The sequence below is a fragment of the Physeter macrocephalus genome, chromosome 19 (assembly GCF_002837175.3).
Source record: "Physeter macrocephalus isolate SW-GA chromosome 19, ASM283717v5, whole genome shotgun sequence".
Lineage (NCBI taxonomy): Eukaryota > Metazoa > Chordata > Mammalia > Artiodactyla > Physeteridae > Physeter > Physeter macrocephalus.
The window spans coordinates 80,027,165-80,045,431 of record NC_041232.1 but is presented as its reverse complement, the minus strand read 5'-3'; the positions used below and the strand labels follow the sequence as shown (position 1 = coordinate 80,045,431).

General features: G+C 35.2%; 1 protein-coding gene across 1 annotated transcript in view; it reads right to left on the bottom strand.

The window, feature by feature from the left end:
• Positions 1 to 1,988: 1,988 nt before the first annotated feature.
• CCDC102B (coiled-coil domain containing 102B) overlaps positions 1,989 to 18,267 on the bottom strand; it is a 179,388-nt gene continuing 163,109 nt past the window's right edge. The window contains exon 7 of the mRNA XM_024133904.1: positions 1,989 to 2,096. Coding sequence (XP_023989672.1) covers positions 1,989 to 2,096 — 108 coding nt within the window. The remainder of the gene's footprint in view (positions 2,097 to 18,267) is intronic.

The following is an 18,267-nucleotide window of genomic DNA, read 5'->3' as shown; positions in this document are numbered from 1 at the left end:
CAGGGCAAGAGAGAAGGCCAACAAGCAACAGCCATTTCTCACTCCACCTGAAGTATCAGATATAGGAGTGAGGTCATTTTGGATAGTCTAGCCCCAGAGAGCTCTCTGTGGAAAGCAGATGCAAGAGTAACCCTGCCACCTCTATGTGAAGGAGAAGAACCACCCAGCTGAACCCAGAAAACCCACAGAACTGTGATAAACAATAAATGTTTTAGGCAATTAAGTATGTGGGTAATTCATTTTGCAGCAATAGAGATCTCAGACACTGGTATCTGGAAGTGAGGGGCTGCCATAAACAAAATAGGTGGCATTGGTTTAGGGACATCAACAAGTAGAGAATGGAAAGATGGTGAGGAAGCTGTTAGTGCTGGTGTAAAAGCAATGAAGCGATGGTCACTGGAGGCTGGAGAAAGGGAGACATTTACGCATTGGTGCAACAATTAGCATTAGTGTCACCTCTGAGAACATGGAACCTATAACAAGCATGTAGTAAACCTGTGGGTCAAAAAAACAAGATTCCCAGGCAGAATGTGAAAGTGAGAAATGTCTTCTTTTAAGTGGTCTTAAGAGAAAAATAAGTGAAAGAAATTATTCATTTTTCAAGCAGATTTTAGAGGAAATAGAGAAGGCAGTCTCAAAGTCAGAAACTGTCTCCAGGTAAAGATAACAAAAAGTGTTATGGCCAATTTGCTTTTAAGAACTGAGCAAGACTTAAGACAGGGCTTAATAGAAGTTTGAAGGGTGGGGCTGAGATGAAAGCCCATCCTGGGGCCCACACCCTTCACCAGTGCATATGCAATGGAAGGCCACTGGTGGGCCTCTTTGTCCCCAGGCCTTAGAGTTCCCACCAGTCAGACCTTCCCCCACGTTAGAGAAAGACACAGGCACCGAAGGGAAGGCTGGGTGAATGATGAAGCCTTTTACAAAGAGACAAGCTGGATGATCAGATGAGAGGAAGCTTTACTTACAAATCAATTAGTAAAATTTCATTCCCACTAATGGGAAAGGAGGAAGACCAGGTATATTATTGACTGAGTTAAATTTTACAAGTAGGATTATATAGGGTCTCTTCTTAAGGTAAGTTTCTTAATCTCAAAAAACTAAACGTAAATATGAAGCAGTAAACTATACTATATAAAAAGGTCTCAAATATTCCTCTACATACAATTTTATACTTTGCTTTTGTTTCATCCAACTCAAAGGAAATCATAGCTTTATTTCCACGTGATTTATATCTAGATAGTATTATACTTGCCAGTGCTGGAGGGCTTTTCTATGACTTTACTGCAAAATGTCTATCCAGATAAAAGTCAAAAGCCCTTAGTTCCTGAGGTGCTTGTTGCTTTTCCTTAACTTCAGTCACAGGTGATCTATTACTTTGAGAGTATTCATATCAATTGGAGTGCAAATCTTAGCTTGCTCCTTCAGCCTCTTTATAATGCAAATCATAGTGTTTGACACCCCTGTCTACTTTTGCCTTGTATGAAGAATTATACCAAATTTATTGTTACCTCTCTGGGGTGAAAACCTTTTTCACACAACATTCCACCCTTACCGCATAGATTGTGAATATGTGTTTAATGTCTATCAATTACTTAAACCATTACTTTTTCTTAAGTACAGTGATTCTCTTATCAACCACCCAGCAAATTGTATGGTTTACAACTTCTCTTTTCTTGCAGGTATTATAACTCTTTCAGTTTGTGAAATGTATTCTGAAAGCTCCTTTTACCTTTCAGAAATCTTACACCTTTAGAACTAGAGTTGCTTTTAAATGATATTTAAATTGTCTTTATCATAACATGTGACATTTATTGGGGGAAAAAACGATAAGAGCCAAGAAGCCCATAAATTTAAGTACTGAGTGCCTGTAAGTTTAATATTTCTAGTTAAATATCCATAACATTATTTTTGTTAAGAAAATAGGAAAAAAGGACATCAAGATTTCCCTATCTAAGATCTTGAATTTGACATATTTTGTGAAATAATTACCAGTTTTTTAAATGCCTGAGTTTAAGTTCCAAGTTTTCATTTGTTTCTTTCTGTTCATCCAAAGATCTCTGGAGCTTATGGATCTGATTCAGGAAATCATCAAGCTGAAAACAAAATAGAAAATGCCTCAGGTAAGATGATTGAAATAAGAAAATCCTTTTAAAAGCAAGCTCTTTTTTGCATGACACATTCTTTTTTGTATATATACATGAATGTGTAGGAATACTTATTTTTAATTATAGAATTAGTTCATATAGTCAATAATAAAATAAACATCTACATGGAGTCTAGAATTTGACAAAATCTTTTCTATCTAGGCACTCCTCCCCCGTTTCTAACCTGGGCTCCCCTACCTTATTATTCTCAAGATTTTGAAAAGTTTAACGTATCTCCATGTGTGTATTTAAGTATAGCATATATGTGTGCATATACATATGCTAAGTGTATATATGTACACTTATATAGACACACACACATAATGGTACAAATAGAAATATTCTTTAAAATGTATTCTTTTAGTTGTTTTTAACTTAAACATTAAAAAAATGGGTATTATGCTCTATGTAATCTTCTAATACTTTCTTTTTTAATTCAACTGCTAAGACTCATCCGTGTTGGTGACTCACTGTAGCCTCTTTGTTCTGGTTTACCATATCGTACTGCATGATGGTGCCATGACAGTATGCCACCCTCCTGTCCATAAGTATTAGACTGTTTGCAGGCTTGAGCTGCTCTGAACACTCTTGGGCAGATCTCCTGATGCATATGTGCAAAGTAGTCTCTGGAGACATACGTAGGAGGAGAATTGCCAAGTTATATTTTTTAATGTTTAATTTTTCAAAATAATGCTAAAATGTCTCCCAAAAATGATTTACTAACTTACCTCCCAAAGGCAGTTTGATGGGATCCTGTTTGAGCATATCTTCGCCAACACTTGGTGGTGTGAGATATTAAAACTTTTGCCAATCCTTGATCAGTAAATTATGGTTGATACCTCTTTATATTTTTATTGGCTCAATGATTTTCTTCTTTTGTTCCTATTCAGGTCTTCTGCTCATTACTCTATTTGGAGGCTCTTTCTTTTCTTTTTTATCTGTACATGTTTATGTTATAACCTCGATACTAACCCTTTGTCAGTTATAAGTGTTCCAAGTATCTTCACCAAGTGTTATCAAGTTTATAACTTATTTTTTCCATTTTACTTAAGAGCTCTTTGGATGAATAATAGTCATTTTATTAAGCAAAATTTATCAGTTTTTTTTACAGTTAAGATGTATTTAATAATGCTAAAAAGTACTTCCCCATGCAAAGCTTAGAGAACTATTAATCTGTATTTTCAACTAAAATTTGTTAAAGTTTTGTATTTGTCATTTAAGTCCTAGATCAAGATGGAGTTATTTTTTCTATATGTAAACACATTTCAATAGGTGTTTAATTAAGTTGCCAAGTTGTTTAGCCTGAGTGGAGGTTCCATGGGGTAGGTTTAGATAGTTTTAGTGTCTTCTCTTCCTCACAACAATATCTAGCAACCATATTCCTCCAACTGAATATTTCAAAATCTTGTGGAAATTACCATGCATATGCAGCTTCAAGACAAAAATCTTGCCTATCCAGACTGCTGAGCTATGGCACTATAGTAAAATAAGGTTAATAATTTCAGTATTTAATAAAATTGTAAGGATAATCAAATCTTCCTCACCTTGTGCAAAGTCAAATTACTGCTAAATATGAAAACAAATCCCAATTCTCTGATCCCTTGGCCAGTGTTATTCAAGTTAAATCATTTTAAACATTAGAAAGAATTATATAGGGTTAAGTTGGCATTATTTTTTTCCAGGAGCAAAAAGCTATTTCTCTTCATACCCTCACCATTCTATAAACCCTTTTCATCAATTATTTGTGCCCATGAAGTAAACATTGTTAAGGTGTATCAAAATTAACTCTCAAATATTTTTATTTCTGGATGTCAAACATTCAGACATTTTTAGTAATACACACTTTTTTTTGACATCCACAATTCTTAAGTTTATATATACACCTAACAATTACTTTTATATACATAATCCGAGTTTACTTTCTTACCATCAAAGTTCTCCCTTATCTAACCTGTGCAGGTTTTTGTGGACCTCACTTTTCCTAGTTTCTGCTTTATATAGATAAATGTTGAACCAGAAATTTTTTTTTACAGATATTCTACATGTCTCTAGTTCTAATTTTTCTGCAGTTAATGTAGCATGTATTTGTTAATCTATTAGGCTTATGTTGGATTTAATCATTATATTTTACATCAAGTTATTCAAATCAAGTGTTGTCTATTTTGCTAGATAAATGTTACAGAAATATTTATTAAAGTACAAACATGTCTGTATATATATTACTTAAAAGTTCTTATAAAATTCTAGTAGGCCAGGCATCCAGACTAATTTTGCTTCTTCAGATACAGTCTTGCATCCAATTTCATTATTTGGGGAGGAATCAGGACGCTCAACGTTCATGCCTCATTAAAGATTAATTTTCTATCAGGATAAAAATTAGAAGAATAAGGTAATAGGCTAATAATGATTGACTAATTATTCTGGAATGTCAGATTATTTCACATTTTCATTTTCTTTCAAATATCTACTTGGAAAAAACCCACCTATTTGGCATTACTAAGGGCAGTTCCCAAATCATTTACTTAACGAATGAGAAATGTTATCTTTTGGTACTTTTTCTTCAATTTATAAATTTTTAGCTTTTCTATCACTTGGGATTTTAATATAGGAATACCAATATGGGATACCTGATAACTACTTGGAAAGCTTAATTACAGACAGGTATTATTTAAGGAATATTTTGGTACAACTATAAGAATATGATACTTAAGTTATTTGAAATTGGAATAACTGGAGTAAATAAATTTTGTAATGCATTTTAGAAATGTATACCAAAAGTTTTAACATTCATATTTTTAAAAATTCATGTATTGAAATGTCTGAAAAATATCAGACACATAAACTTTTTGCACAAATATTTTTCATTATGTTGATGAAAAAGTCAAACTGACCTGAATGATTACTGAAAGTTTTATGTTTAATTATAGTCCATCACTTTGACAGAACATTCTGCAGACATTAAAATGTTTAATTAGAATTCATAATGCTATTTTATGATATTTAACTTTGGAAAAGCTCACAATATTGTGAGTAATGCATGACATTTCTTATGTAAAATAACATACAAAGAAAAAACCAAAATGATACAAAATACTGGTGGAAGTGTTATATTTTCTAAATTTGTGTTAAGGAAGTTGAAAATGCAATGGAAAATGCCCAAGGTGTAATTCAGACCTCACCTCGGAGATTTGGCTAACATCCAATTCTGATCTTATCTCCCCTCTTGACAAACCCCTCCTCTCATTTTCTCTCTCATATTACCTATCAGGGTAATCCCAGGTTTTATTTTGTTCTCCAGCAGCCCTAACTTTTTGTATTTTTTAGCCCACAACAGGGTGGGTTTGGTTGCAGTCATGTTGCTTATTTTCTTTCTTTCCCCATGCCTTTGCTCACATTCTCTCTTCTCTATGGAATGGACCACAACTCTGCTCCTAAAATCCTTTAAAACAGGCTTCTTAAACTTTAACATTTCTATGAATCACCTTAGGATCTTGTTAAAATGCCAATAATGATTCAGTGGGTGTCAAGCAGGGTTCATGATTTTTCCATTTCGCAAGTTGCCAGGTGATACTGATGCTGTTGCCCCTTGGAACACACTGAGTAGAGGTCAGTACAGTTACCCTGGCCCAAATGATGTAGCTTTTCTTAAATGCTCTGCTATCGAGCTTAGGCCGGGCTGCAGTGGATGCAGCCTCAGAGTCATGGAGTCGGAAGGTCCTGGCAGGTGGAGGGGAAGATAGAACAGATTCTGAGGAGGCTGAAGGAGAGGAATCTGCAGGCCCTAACTGCAGCGAGGCCTGTGGAGAACAAGCGCATAGGGAGAGTGACCCTTTACTACTGGTGGGAAGATACTCCACCAGCTCTAGCATTAATTTGGACAAATAGGAAAGGGACCAAGAGAATCTGGATCCTCTCTTAGAGGTCTGTGCTGTTTGGATTGGCGTTGATCCAGTGCCTTCAAAAGTGCCTCTCTTTCCTTACAAGCCTTAAGAACAAATAAGACTCGAGTAAAGGCAAAGGTCCATCCTTCCCTAAGAGGGACCCAAGGCCACATGCGCTTGTCAAGGTCGATCTGGAACAAAGTAAGTTTTTATTTTCCAATCCCCAGACAAAATGGTGGAGTAGAAGGACCTGAGCTCACCTCCTCTCACAAAAACACCAAAATCACAACTAACTGCTGAATAACCATTGACAACAAAGGACTAGAACCTGCCAGAAAAGATACTCTACTTCTAAAGGCAGAGAAGAAGCCACAACGCGATGGCAGGAGGCGTGCATTCATGCTACAAACGAATCCCATACCCGCCGGGTGGGTGACCCACAAACTGGAAAATAATTATATCACACAGATTCTCCCACAGGAGTGAGAGTTCTGGGCCCCATGTCAGGCTACCCAGTCTGGGGGTCTAACATCAGAAGGAGGGATAAATTAGGAGGTTGGGATTAACATATACACACTATTATATATAAAGTAGATAACCGACAAGGACCTACTGTGGAGCACAGGGAACTCAGTACTCTGTAATAACCTATATGGGAAAAGAATCTGAAAAAGAATATATGTATAACTGAATCACTTTGCTGTACACCAGAAACACAACATTTAAGTCAAATATACTCCGATATAAACTTTTTTAAAGAGCAAAAAAAATTTTAGAAACCAAAATCTTTACCAAATAAAAACTTTTCTTCACTTTTATTTTTTTATTTTCCTCATTCACAGTTATAAATTCTGATATTAAGTAAGGAATGAACTGTTGATGAAGGTCTTGTGACATTTAGTGTATTCGTAGGCATTTAGGTTGTGAAAAGCAAATAAAAGCCTCTTCACATTAAAAACAAATACTCTGCTATCTCTGTTGTTTACCTTTACCCTTGATCTTAAACTTATCAAACTAAATTATAATAGTCATCGTCTCTCTCTCACAGGCTGTGAGGTTCTTGAAAGTGCCGCAGACATACACACACACACTTTCCCTGTTCCCACTTGTGCACCAGATCCCATGCTCGTTCACCTACTCAAGGACACACACAGTTTCATCAATACACGGTGCTGGGACTTCCCTGGCGGCACAGTGGTTAGAATCCGCCTGCCAATGCAGGGGACACGGGTTCGAGCCCTGGTCCAGGAAGATCCCACATGCCGCGGAGCAACTAAGCCCGTGCGCCACAACTACGGAAGCCCGCAGGCCTAGAGCACATGCTCTGCAACGAGAAGCCACTGCAATGAGAAGCCCACGCACCGCAACGAAAAGTAGCCCCCACTCACTGCAATTAAAGCCCGCGCGCAGCAACAAAGACCCAACACAGCCAAAAATAAATAAATTTAAAAAATACACGGTGCTCTCTCATATATCTTCCTGTTTCTTTCTCTACTTGATCCCTCCCATCAGGGGCTTTGTACTGACTGTTCCTTCTGCCTGGAACCTTCTTTCAACAGTTATCTGAATGATTAACTTTCATTAACATCTTCCATGTATGTATTCAAATCTGAGGCCAGACACCATATTTAACATTGCAACCTGCACCCAAAGCAAGAACACCAGTTTTTTTCCCAGCAGTCATATGATTTATATATAAATTGTCTCCATCTCTCTCCACTGGAATGCAAATTCCATGCAGAAGGCATATTCATTTTATTCATGTATAGATTTCAAGTGCTTAGAATAATCTTTGCATGTTTAAAAAAAAGAATAAATTAATGTTGGGTAGGCTAAAGCAACAGATGCCCTTCCACTTTTGTTAAATATCTATGCCAAGAAAGAAGACCATAATTTGCAAATTCTATATCCATAGTATCCTAAAACTTTCATATGCCAGATAAATTCAGTTCAATACTTACTGTTGAGCACAGAATAATTGCTTTGTTCCTATTGCTACTCTGGTAAGGCCCTGGCCAGTCTGGCTGAAATCTGGGTAGATTCCCAAACATTTATGATTCAAGAAAAATGTTTACACCATATATTATAATCTGATCAAAGTGGCAGTATAATAAGGTCCAGCTATCGTCTAAGAAAGACTGGGTAGTATGGAGACAATGACTTCAGCTAAAAAGGACTTGCAATTCCTGGACAATGTTAATCTCCATCATTGAAAAGAAAGGAAAATAAAATGACGAAGGAAAGACTAGAAAAGGAAAGCCTGTTAGGTGATGCAGACAATAGCACGTAAACCCATTTTTATTTTTATTACATACATCCTTACCTAAATCTAGCTGGAAACCATTGATAATCAGTTTTGATACATCTTTCCATTAGCAATTGAGCGGGACCCATGTCACAGAAATTGAAGTGACAGGTTTAGCATTGGGTATTCTGGCAACTCTTTCTGGCCAACCTGCTCCAACTCTGCTCTAGGGCATCCACAGTGGGGTGTCTTTATAATCTCTGCAGTCTGGAATTTGATTAAGGTATTGAGAAAAGATGGCACAAATTCAGATAAGTGTCCTGTTCACAAATCCCCTAAACCCAACTCGTAATGTAGAGCCTTTGTAAGGAATAAGTGGGCATGACAACTTGCTGACTTTAAATAATTAGTACAGACTAATTTTCCAGATATTTTTAATTGGAACTGAAATATTCTGAACCATTTCATTAAGGATTATACCACAATATGCTCTTCACCTAAAAAATAAAAAATCATGAAAATAGGAACATTTTACTAAAACTTCCTGGTGATCTCTGATGGAAAGTGGTTGCCTTTTGAGACGTTTGCTAGGTATATAGCATGTGTTACATGATTATACATATTGCGAAGTATATAGCATGTGCTACATGATTATACATATATTTCAATGTTAGAATTAACTTCAAGTTATTAAATATATCTTATTGCTACCTATATGGAAATTATTGGATGATCTGTATTCAGTGACTCCAGCTAACTCTTACTAAGGTATTCAAAATTAAAATGTGATCTCATTTTAACAGAATACTAAATGTTCTGTGGTCTTGTAATCCATGATAATAGGTGTGATTTGCCAGAATTATTAGTTTCCTTACTGGCCTTCTTTTTAAATACATATGTCAGTGAATTTCACAGGCCTTTCATGAAACTGGCTACTAAATTTCTTCCAAGTACTTTCCACGTAAAGTGAGTAGATTTATTGCCTACCAGACAATTGTTAAAATGTTTAAGAAATGTTAAACAAGTAATAAGCAGGGCATAAATGTAATTGCTGAAATAATTTACTAAACTATAAATTTTCTAATGAGCTAAGGTAACAGTGCAATTATTATAGATATAGGGTTAATGAAACTACTATATCTCAGCTGAATGACAATTAAATTCTTCGGAGCAAAAGGAATAAGTTTGCTTTTAAGTGAATGGTTCAACTGAGTAATTCGATAAAGAATGACACATGGCTCAGATTTGAGAGATTCCCATTTTAAGGAAACTATACTTTGGGAAACCTGGAGACAATTTTCTCTAAGTGGACCTTACAGTGAATGAATGATAAAAATTACATTTCCAATGATGTGAATCAATTATTTCCCCAAAGGTTTTCTTGTCATCTTAGTGACCAAAACAAAACCAAAACAGAACAAAACCAACCCAGAATAATTTTCCAAGTAGCTGTACTTAAAAGTATGAAAACAGGAACAGAAGAATTACAAGAGAAGAATAAATCTGGAGAACTGACACTTCCTGATTTCAATACTTAACTAAAACTGTAGTAATCAAGACAATGCTTTACTGGCAGAGGATACACTTTTATTCCATTGACCTAAATGTCTATCAAGAGTCCAGGGTCAGCTGGATTTTGATATGGGTGTCAAGATACTTCAGTGAGGCAAAGAATTATCTTTTCAACAAAGAGTTCCAGGACAATTAGATATCCACAAGCGTAATTTTGAATTATGCTCACCTCATTTATAAAAATTAACTCAAAATGAATCATAGACCTAAATATATCTAAAACTATAAAACTCTAAGAAAACGTGGGAGTAAATCTTCATGACATTGAAATGGTCAATGTTTTTTTTTACAGAAAACACCAGAGCACAAGCAACAAAAAAAATAAACAAATTAGACTTGATTAAAATTATTTCTGGGCTTCCCTGGTGGCGCAGTGGTTGAGAGTCCGCTTGCCGATGCAGGGGATACGGGTTCGTGCCCCGGGCCGGGAAGATACAATTATGCTCACCTCATTTATAAAAATTAACTCAAAATGAATCATAGACCTAAATATATCTAAAACTATAAAACCCTAAGAAAACGTGGGAGTAAATCTTCATGACATTGAAATGGTCAATGTTTTTTTTTTACAGAAAACACCAGAGCACAAGCAACAAAAAAAATAAACAAATTAGACTTGATTAAAATTATTTCTGGGCTTCCCTGGTGGCGCAGTGGTTGAGAGTCCGCTTGCCGATGCAGGGGATACGGGTTCGTGCCCCGGGCCGGGAAGATACCACGTGCCGCGGAGCGGCTGGGCCCGTGAGCCATGGCCGCTGAGCCTGCGCGTCCGGAGCCTGTGCTCCGCAACGGGAGAGGCCACAGCAGCGAGAGGCCCGCGTACCACAAAAAATTAAAAGAAAAAAAAAAGTGTATATGAATTAGATCTCAATAAAGACGTTAAAATAAACACAATAAGAGTAAATATGGCATACATTTCAGTTGCTATAATATTTATATATTAAGCCAAATCAAAATTCTAGGGTATCTACAATAGAATTAAGCCAACTGAATATATCCAAGGATTCCAGAGCTCTTAAGAATGTTACCTTAAATAATAGTATCACTTGAATCTAGAATATTTCATTGCTTTATCTCTATATAATGAACTTTTGAAATATTCAAGAATTGGATGGACTTGATGCCTTAATAAGTCTAACAATTATTGGCATTGCTTTAACATGTATTGACCTAGATAATCTTACGTGACTATTTATTTATACACAAAGCATTCTATTAAACAGTTTATTTCAGCTCACAGTTATTTTTCTTTTCTTTTCAATAAATTAAGCCAGCATCATGGTAAGTAGGAGCTAAGCACCTGACATCCTACAATACTGATGATTCTTAATTTATGTCCTGAGAGACTAATACTGAGTATTTGTTCAGGGTACCATAGAAACTGTAGAATCAAAGCTATGATATTATGTGACAAATTTGTAGTTGAGAGAACACTTCAGGATTCCATTGGATCACCTGGGGCAGCAATATTACAAGTGTTTATGGTATGGTTTCTTGATAAGGGACACTTAATTGGTGTTAATTGTATCCAGATTACAACTATAGGGCATCTATTTCCATAGAGTAGAAAATCAAGATGTGTGAGAAAACACTAGTGTATTTAATTTGTAACTGGTATCTCACAAAGGTTTCGATATTGATCTTTATTAAAACTGACTTCAAGTTGCATTAACTTGAGCAATATGCTAAAGTGTTTGCGCAGAGAATAATAATATCTTGTCTAACATCAAAGGAAGACAAAACATTGTCAAATAATATTAATTTTCATGACAACAGCACTTGTATTTCATCAGCACCATGATGTATATATTTCCCACTTTCCTCTTTGAGAATCTGAATAGTAGAGAACACTAATAAAGTACCCAGGGAACAAACAATCCTTCCTTCCCTGTTTTATTTTACTCAATTAACACACACCAGATGTCTGCTTTCAGAAGGAAGCTTTTTAAGAGCACTGGGCTATGTGCCTCTTTGCCTTTGGATATTGGAGTGAATTCCAGCATCATGAAACTTAATGAAAGAAATGAAATTGCCATTTTTGTCCCAAGTTTTAATCTTTTATCACAGGTCTTGAATCACCAGGCTTAATCTCCAACTAATGTTGAACATGGGTATAAAAATACTGTTATCCCTCATTATTTTAACCAAAAGAAAAGGAAATTGCAGAAACATCAGTTACAGAAATGCAAAGATGAAATGTGCTTAGAATTGTAAAACTCTTAAAGGAATGTAAACATTAAGAACAAGAATATTCAGTACAAAACTACTCAATTTTACTTATTATAACAGGATTTGGAAACTCTTCCTCATGGCTCTGTACTCTAGCAATTCAACCTAGGTATTAAGACAGTGCCTGCCACCCTATAGGCCATCTACACAGGTGACAACCTGCTAGTGAGTCAGAAAAATCTGTTTCTACAAATATGTGGTGAAACCTTTATAAAACATAGAAAATGGAAATCTTATTAAAAGCCACATGACTTGTATCTAAAAAACCACAAAGAAAAACAAGTTAGAAACTAACAGAATATTTAAAAACCAGTAATTACTCTTAGTTAATTGATTACAACTAAGGCTCAAGCTCTTATTAAAACAAGAATTAGATATCCAAAATTAGAAAGAGATACAATGTTATTTCAAAATAAAATTCATGAAAAGAATAAGTAGAAAAGAAAAAATCTTCAAAAATATGTTTCATAAATAAACAGACTACAAAAATACAGTAAGATATGTATGTTAAGAGAAGGGGAAACAAGTGATATTTTTTGATTGATAAAGGACTAGTGCTTAATTTCCCACAGAGGATAGGGAGGACATCATAATCTAATAATCAGTTTTTATTCAGAAGAGAACCTTTAAGTGTTTGAAAGGGACTGTAATGATAAGAGGGATAATTATAATGATAAAAGGAAAAAATGTTTTCCTATATCAAATATCTTTCCAGATTACAATTTTCCAAAATGACAAAAACACATGGAGTGGAAGTTACTTACCCTGCAACTTCTCCATGAATGAAACTGTTTTCACTTATAGGCACCTAACTGCGTTTATATGGGTTGCTTTCCTGGGGTGGAAAGTTAAGACGGAACAAAGTTCTTCTTTAACTGAATAAGATTCAAATAGAAAACTTTATAATTAAAATATTATACTCTTCCTTTAAAGAGAAGATGCAAACTGACTTGGGAATGAACTTCTGCATACATAACCTATAAACATGGTTATCGGCCACTTCTTATGGAAGTTTCAAAGAACTAGAAGAGATTCCAAAAGTGCAATGTTTCTAAAAATGTTTCTGAAACAGAAATGGACACCTCGTTATTTGTTGAATTATATTTAAGCTTCTGAGTTCCAAACTTCTGCAACTGTCTATTATAATCTTGGTTATTTTGTAACTGAACCAACAGCCATATCATTCCAGAAATCTCTTCACCAAGAAACTTTGATTAATTTCCTCTGAATAATTTTGATGACTGTTATCTAAAATAATCTAAGGTTATAGCAGTAGCTGGATTGCTTAATATAAGAAAAAAAGTTAATGACAGTAGGATAAGTGTTTTAAAATACAGAAAAATATTTAAGTATTTTGTTTTACATATTTCCTAGTGGAAAATGTTTATGATCAACTCAGCTTAACAGTGATGATAGGGAAAAATCTATTTTAAATAACAGCAAGGAATAAGTAAATGGAAATGTAGTCATGATTTACAAAATTTATACAGTATTAAAATATGAAGAAAATATTTCTTCCCCTAAATAGTAAGTAGAATAAAGCTGGCACACTTTAATTGCAATGTATCACTGCCATCGTAGCCTTAGTAATATTATGAAAGTCAAAGGAGACTTAGTGCTGATGGAATAAAGATGGAAAACAGATATGTAGGGCACATTTCTTAAAACAGAATTATAATTCTGTACATATGAAAACCAATGAGATGGTAGTAAGCATTTTTTTTTACTAACGTTCAGATTCCAAAATTTCAAAATATTTCCTTGCACCTTTCTTTGAACATAATCACTGCCCACCATCTGAGTCACTAGAACCAACTGTAAACAGATTTACCTGCCATTTATTTTGCACTATCAAAACATAGTCAATATAGTAAAAAGGGTGAAACACATCTTTAAGTTATTATGAAAGCAGTTTTGACCTCACAGACCTCCAGAAAAATTGTCTAGGACCTTCAGAGTTGAGAACTGCTGGTTTAAAGAATGTTTTCCCAGTGAAGTACTTTCTAGGTTGGATGAGTTCAAACATGATTGGTTTACTTTGCATTTGGCTAGAAGTTTCTAGAAACAGTATGAAAAATATTCTCAAATATCTGACTCAAACCTCCGTGTGTATAGGTTATATATATAAATGAGGAAGCACATTATCCAACCTGGTGGAGAATGGCGGCTTCTCATATTTAGAATATCACACAGCAATACATGCTTTAAAAGCTACCAGCTTAGAATGCTGCTGTCCAGTTCATCTAAGAATATCTGTAAACAGTGGAGATTTCTTCCACTAATAGTGTGCAAGTTCCAGCACGCTTAGCCTCCTGATAAAGAACTATTAGGTAAGCAAATAAATGAAAGCAAACCGACATGCCCTGAATGCATATAAATTAATGAAGTGGGAAATGTACTGGAAAAATTCCTGAATGCTATTGGTCATCCAACAAGGTATTTACTGCCTTTTTGTTTTTCCCTCAACACGTCCATTTTGCTCGTCATACCTAGGTCATCAAGTGAATACATCCCATGTAGATAGGCCAATGTAAGACTTTCTACAGCTACTTCGTGAAATAAAGATCATGCAACTCCTTGGAGTTCCAATTTCTCCTCAGTTTGGATAAACATAAACTGATTTAACTATTAATACCTTAAATATTCTACATTAAAATGCCAATAGATATTTTGTGTAACAGAGACTTCTAGTTTTAAAAATAAACTGTAAACATCAAAGAAATGTTGCATTAGCTAAAGACTACGATACAGAATGTCCTGGGCTGTTTGGTTACTTTTTGTTATTCAGAGAATTTTGTGAAAAATTGCCATCACTATAGGATACCACTATAGTCACTGTACTTGCATAAAAGACAGCCCTACTTCTCCTAAAGTTAGGAAGGCAATTATATTTCTCCTTTTGAAGACACTGCATTTAAACCGAGGGTTTTTTCCAAAGAAGACCATATTCTGCTAACAGACAATATGCTATGAAGTATTTAATTCTGTTTACTTAGTAATTAAAAGGAAATGCAATTTGTTCAGTAGTATAGATACTGAAGTTAAATGTTATACCACTAGAAACGTTTAACTGACTACAGACTTAATAGACTTTTAGCATGTAAGATTTTTAGGGATTTTAATAGACTTTATTTTCTAGAGCAGTTTTAGATTTACATAAAAATTGAGAGGAAAGTAAAGAGTCCTCATGTAGTCCCTATGCCTGCCCCACACACATCCCCACCCCACTTTCCCCTATTTATTCTTAACATCTTGCATTAGTGTCCAACAGACAAAACATAATGTCATCTTGAGCAAGGCTGGCAGTCATGAGGGTGGTGATAAGTGGTCATTTTGTGATATGTTAGGAATACAGGACTTAAAGAATGTGAGGATTGATTTAATACGGAATAAGTGAGAAAGAGAGGAGTTAAAAATGATTAATTGTTTTGCCTGAGTAATGGAACAGCTAGAGAAGTGGGTTTAAAGATATAAAGTTGAGAGTTGTCAGCATATAGATGGCATCTAAAGCCATGAGGTTTGAAGATACCACCTTTGGAGTGAGTGTAGGTTGGCACAGAATAAATGAAAGGATAAGACACTCACACATATAGAACTGAAGACGTGAAGAGAAATCAAGATTGAGATCAAGAAGGGCAGAAGAAGGTGAAACCCAAGAAACACTGATTTTTCTAGACGCCTAGAGAGTACGTTACTTTAAGAATGGGACTGTGTCAAATTATTATGATATTTTGAGAAAGATGAAGCCCAAGAATAGAGCACTGGCTTTAAAACTACGGAGCACATTTGTGGCCTAGAGAACTTTTCCATTGGTAAAGAGGCAGTGGTCAGAAGTATCACTGCTGTGATTAGAAACAGAATGAAGGTTGTGAAGAAGTTAATATATTTCTTTCAGGGTTTTTTTTTTTTTTTTTTTAACTGTAAAGGGAGTTTAATAATAGCAAAAATGGAATGTGTACTTAAAGGAAGTCAGTTCATTTACAAGGCTTTATATATAAAATCTTTAAATATACATGTATGTGTATATACACATGAATATATATATACTTGTGTATGTTTTATATATATAGGCTGACCACAGATAGGAACTGAGAAATTTCATCCATAGTATCAGATATGTAAGCAGAATATAATGGTTCCAACTGATATAGCTAATTTGGTAGATGTGATGGTGAGAGTGTGTAAATATTCTGTATTCCACATTCCTGTTTGTTTTTGTTTCTCAGTAAATTCAGGAGAAAGATTATCATCTGAGAGTACGGAGAAGTGAGGAGGGATTAGAATAGAGATAGGAAGTGAAACAGTCATTTAGAAAAGTTAATGCTGGAATGCTAAGATGCTACTTGAGACTAGTGATCACAAATGTAAACCAAGACCTGTTACCATAGCGCTAGGTTCTTTAGTGCCACATGCGCAGCTGATGAAGCAGAAGGTTGCATTTAATGATGAAGCAGAGCTTGAGTTTTACAAGTGAATGTCTACAAAGGATATGGGGGCAAGGAAATTAAGGTATATGCAGTGAAGGGATTATAATGTAGAGACATCACATTTATGGACAAGGAGGGAAATGAGAAATGGAAGTGGATAAGTGACAGTGAAAAAGCAGTATGATCAATAGATTATATGCCCCAGGGGGTTGAAGTTTTGTAGTACTTGGTACTGAAGAAAGTAAACTGGAAAGATAAGAGTATGTTTGGAGAGTTTGAGACCCTGAAGAAAGTCTAGTAATTGGTGAAGATAATATCTGCAGTGTGACCTTGGGAGTAGGTTGGTAAAGTCGAGAAGGACAAGATAATTGGAAAAGAAGAATTTGAGGAACTGAGAGTGCAAAGTACTGAAAGTTTTCATTTGGGATACTGTACTCAGTAATAGAGTCCAAAAGAATAGAGGAGTGACATTGCCAAGATGGTGACAGAGGTTGCTTTTGACTTCACTCCCCATCACAGAAAGAACAACAAGCAACTACTCATGGACAAGGCTTCACTGGGAGAATCCTAGAACACAGGAAGGAGGCTGAGGCAGTCGCCTGCACCCCAGAGACCAAGATAGACTGAGGGGGAAGGTGAGAGGAACAGCTACACACCGACTGCATTGCCCCTCCGCCAGGCTGGGGCAGCACCAAGATCCTGTCACCTGAGACCCTGATTGAATCACTACAGTCTTCTCCTTCAGAACAAGAGTTCTTCCTTAGAACTCCATCCGAATGACTGCAAGTGCATTTTATGATGGATGCTGATGATTGTACAATACACCACCTTCAAAGACTACCCCTGGATTCTTCAGAATCATGCCTAGAACACCCATTTTGGATTTCTCTGATGTAGACTTCTTACCAAAAGGGTTTCAATCTAGAGTTGACATCCTGGCTCTGGCTTCCCTCCATCCCAGCCTCTAGATCAAGTTCTGGATCTCATTTCTTACTCTGCTCTACCCTTCTACTGTTAATAGAGTCCTGGGCCATTGTATTCTGAAATAGGATTATCACCTCTGGAACATACAATTCAGTCATTCAATGCACTAATTTAACTCTCAAAAAGTGATTGATTCCAATCAAATGTGCAATTACCGAGAAGTGACAGAACTATACTTTTCGCTTTCTTAAACTATTCAGGTAAATACTTGAAACAAACAACAACAACAACAACACAAAAAAGCCCACCAGAATCTGGTGGGTTTTTTTAATCTATAACTTTAACCAAAAATAAAATATTTTCTGCTAATTAAAGCAATAATATGTGAAGATATAGTAAGAACATAAATCTTATATCTTTAGGAGATGACTATATTTATTCATCTCCAATCAAAAAAACACTATTTTTCCTCCATGAAAGGAAAAACAGAACTCTTTGTTGAATATTTCTTCATTATTTGTGCCAACATAAATTTTAGTCTTGCATTTATACTCATTGAGTGTGAAATGCATCAAATTACAAATTTAAATATGTCTAATTGTGTGCAGTTTATATTTTATCATCTGATTTTCCAACTACAGCAGAACCACACAAATGAATAGCTAGAGATCTTGCATATATATCTTTTTAAACTTCAAAAGTTCTTAATTTATTATAGCATGAAGGGAAAATGACTCATAAGAATTTCATAGCCTTAGAGTTCTGAGTGTTTAAATACAAGTAGTCATATTTTTTAAAATAATTCCAGTTGAGCAACCCTAAAAAAAATTAATTTTTCATAT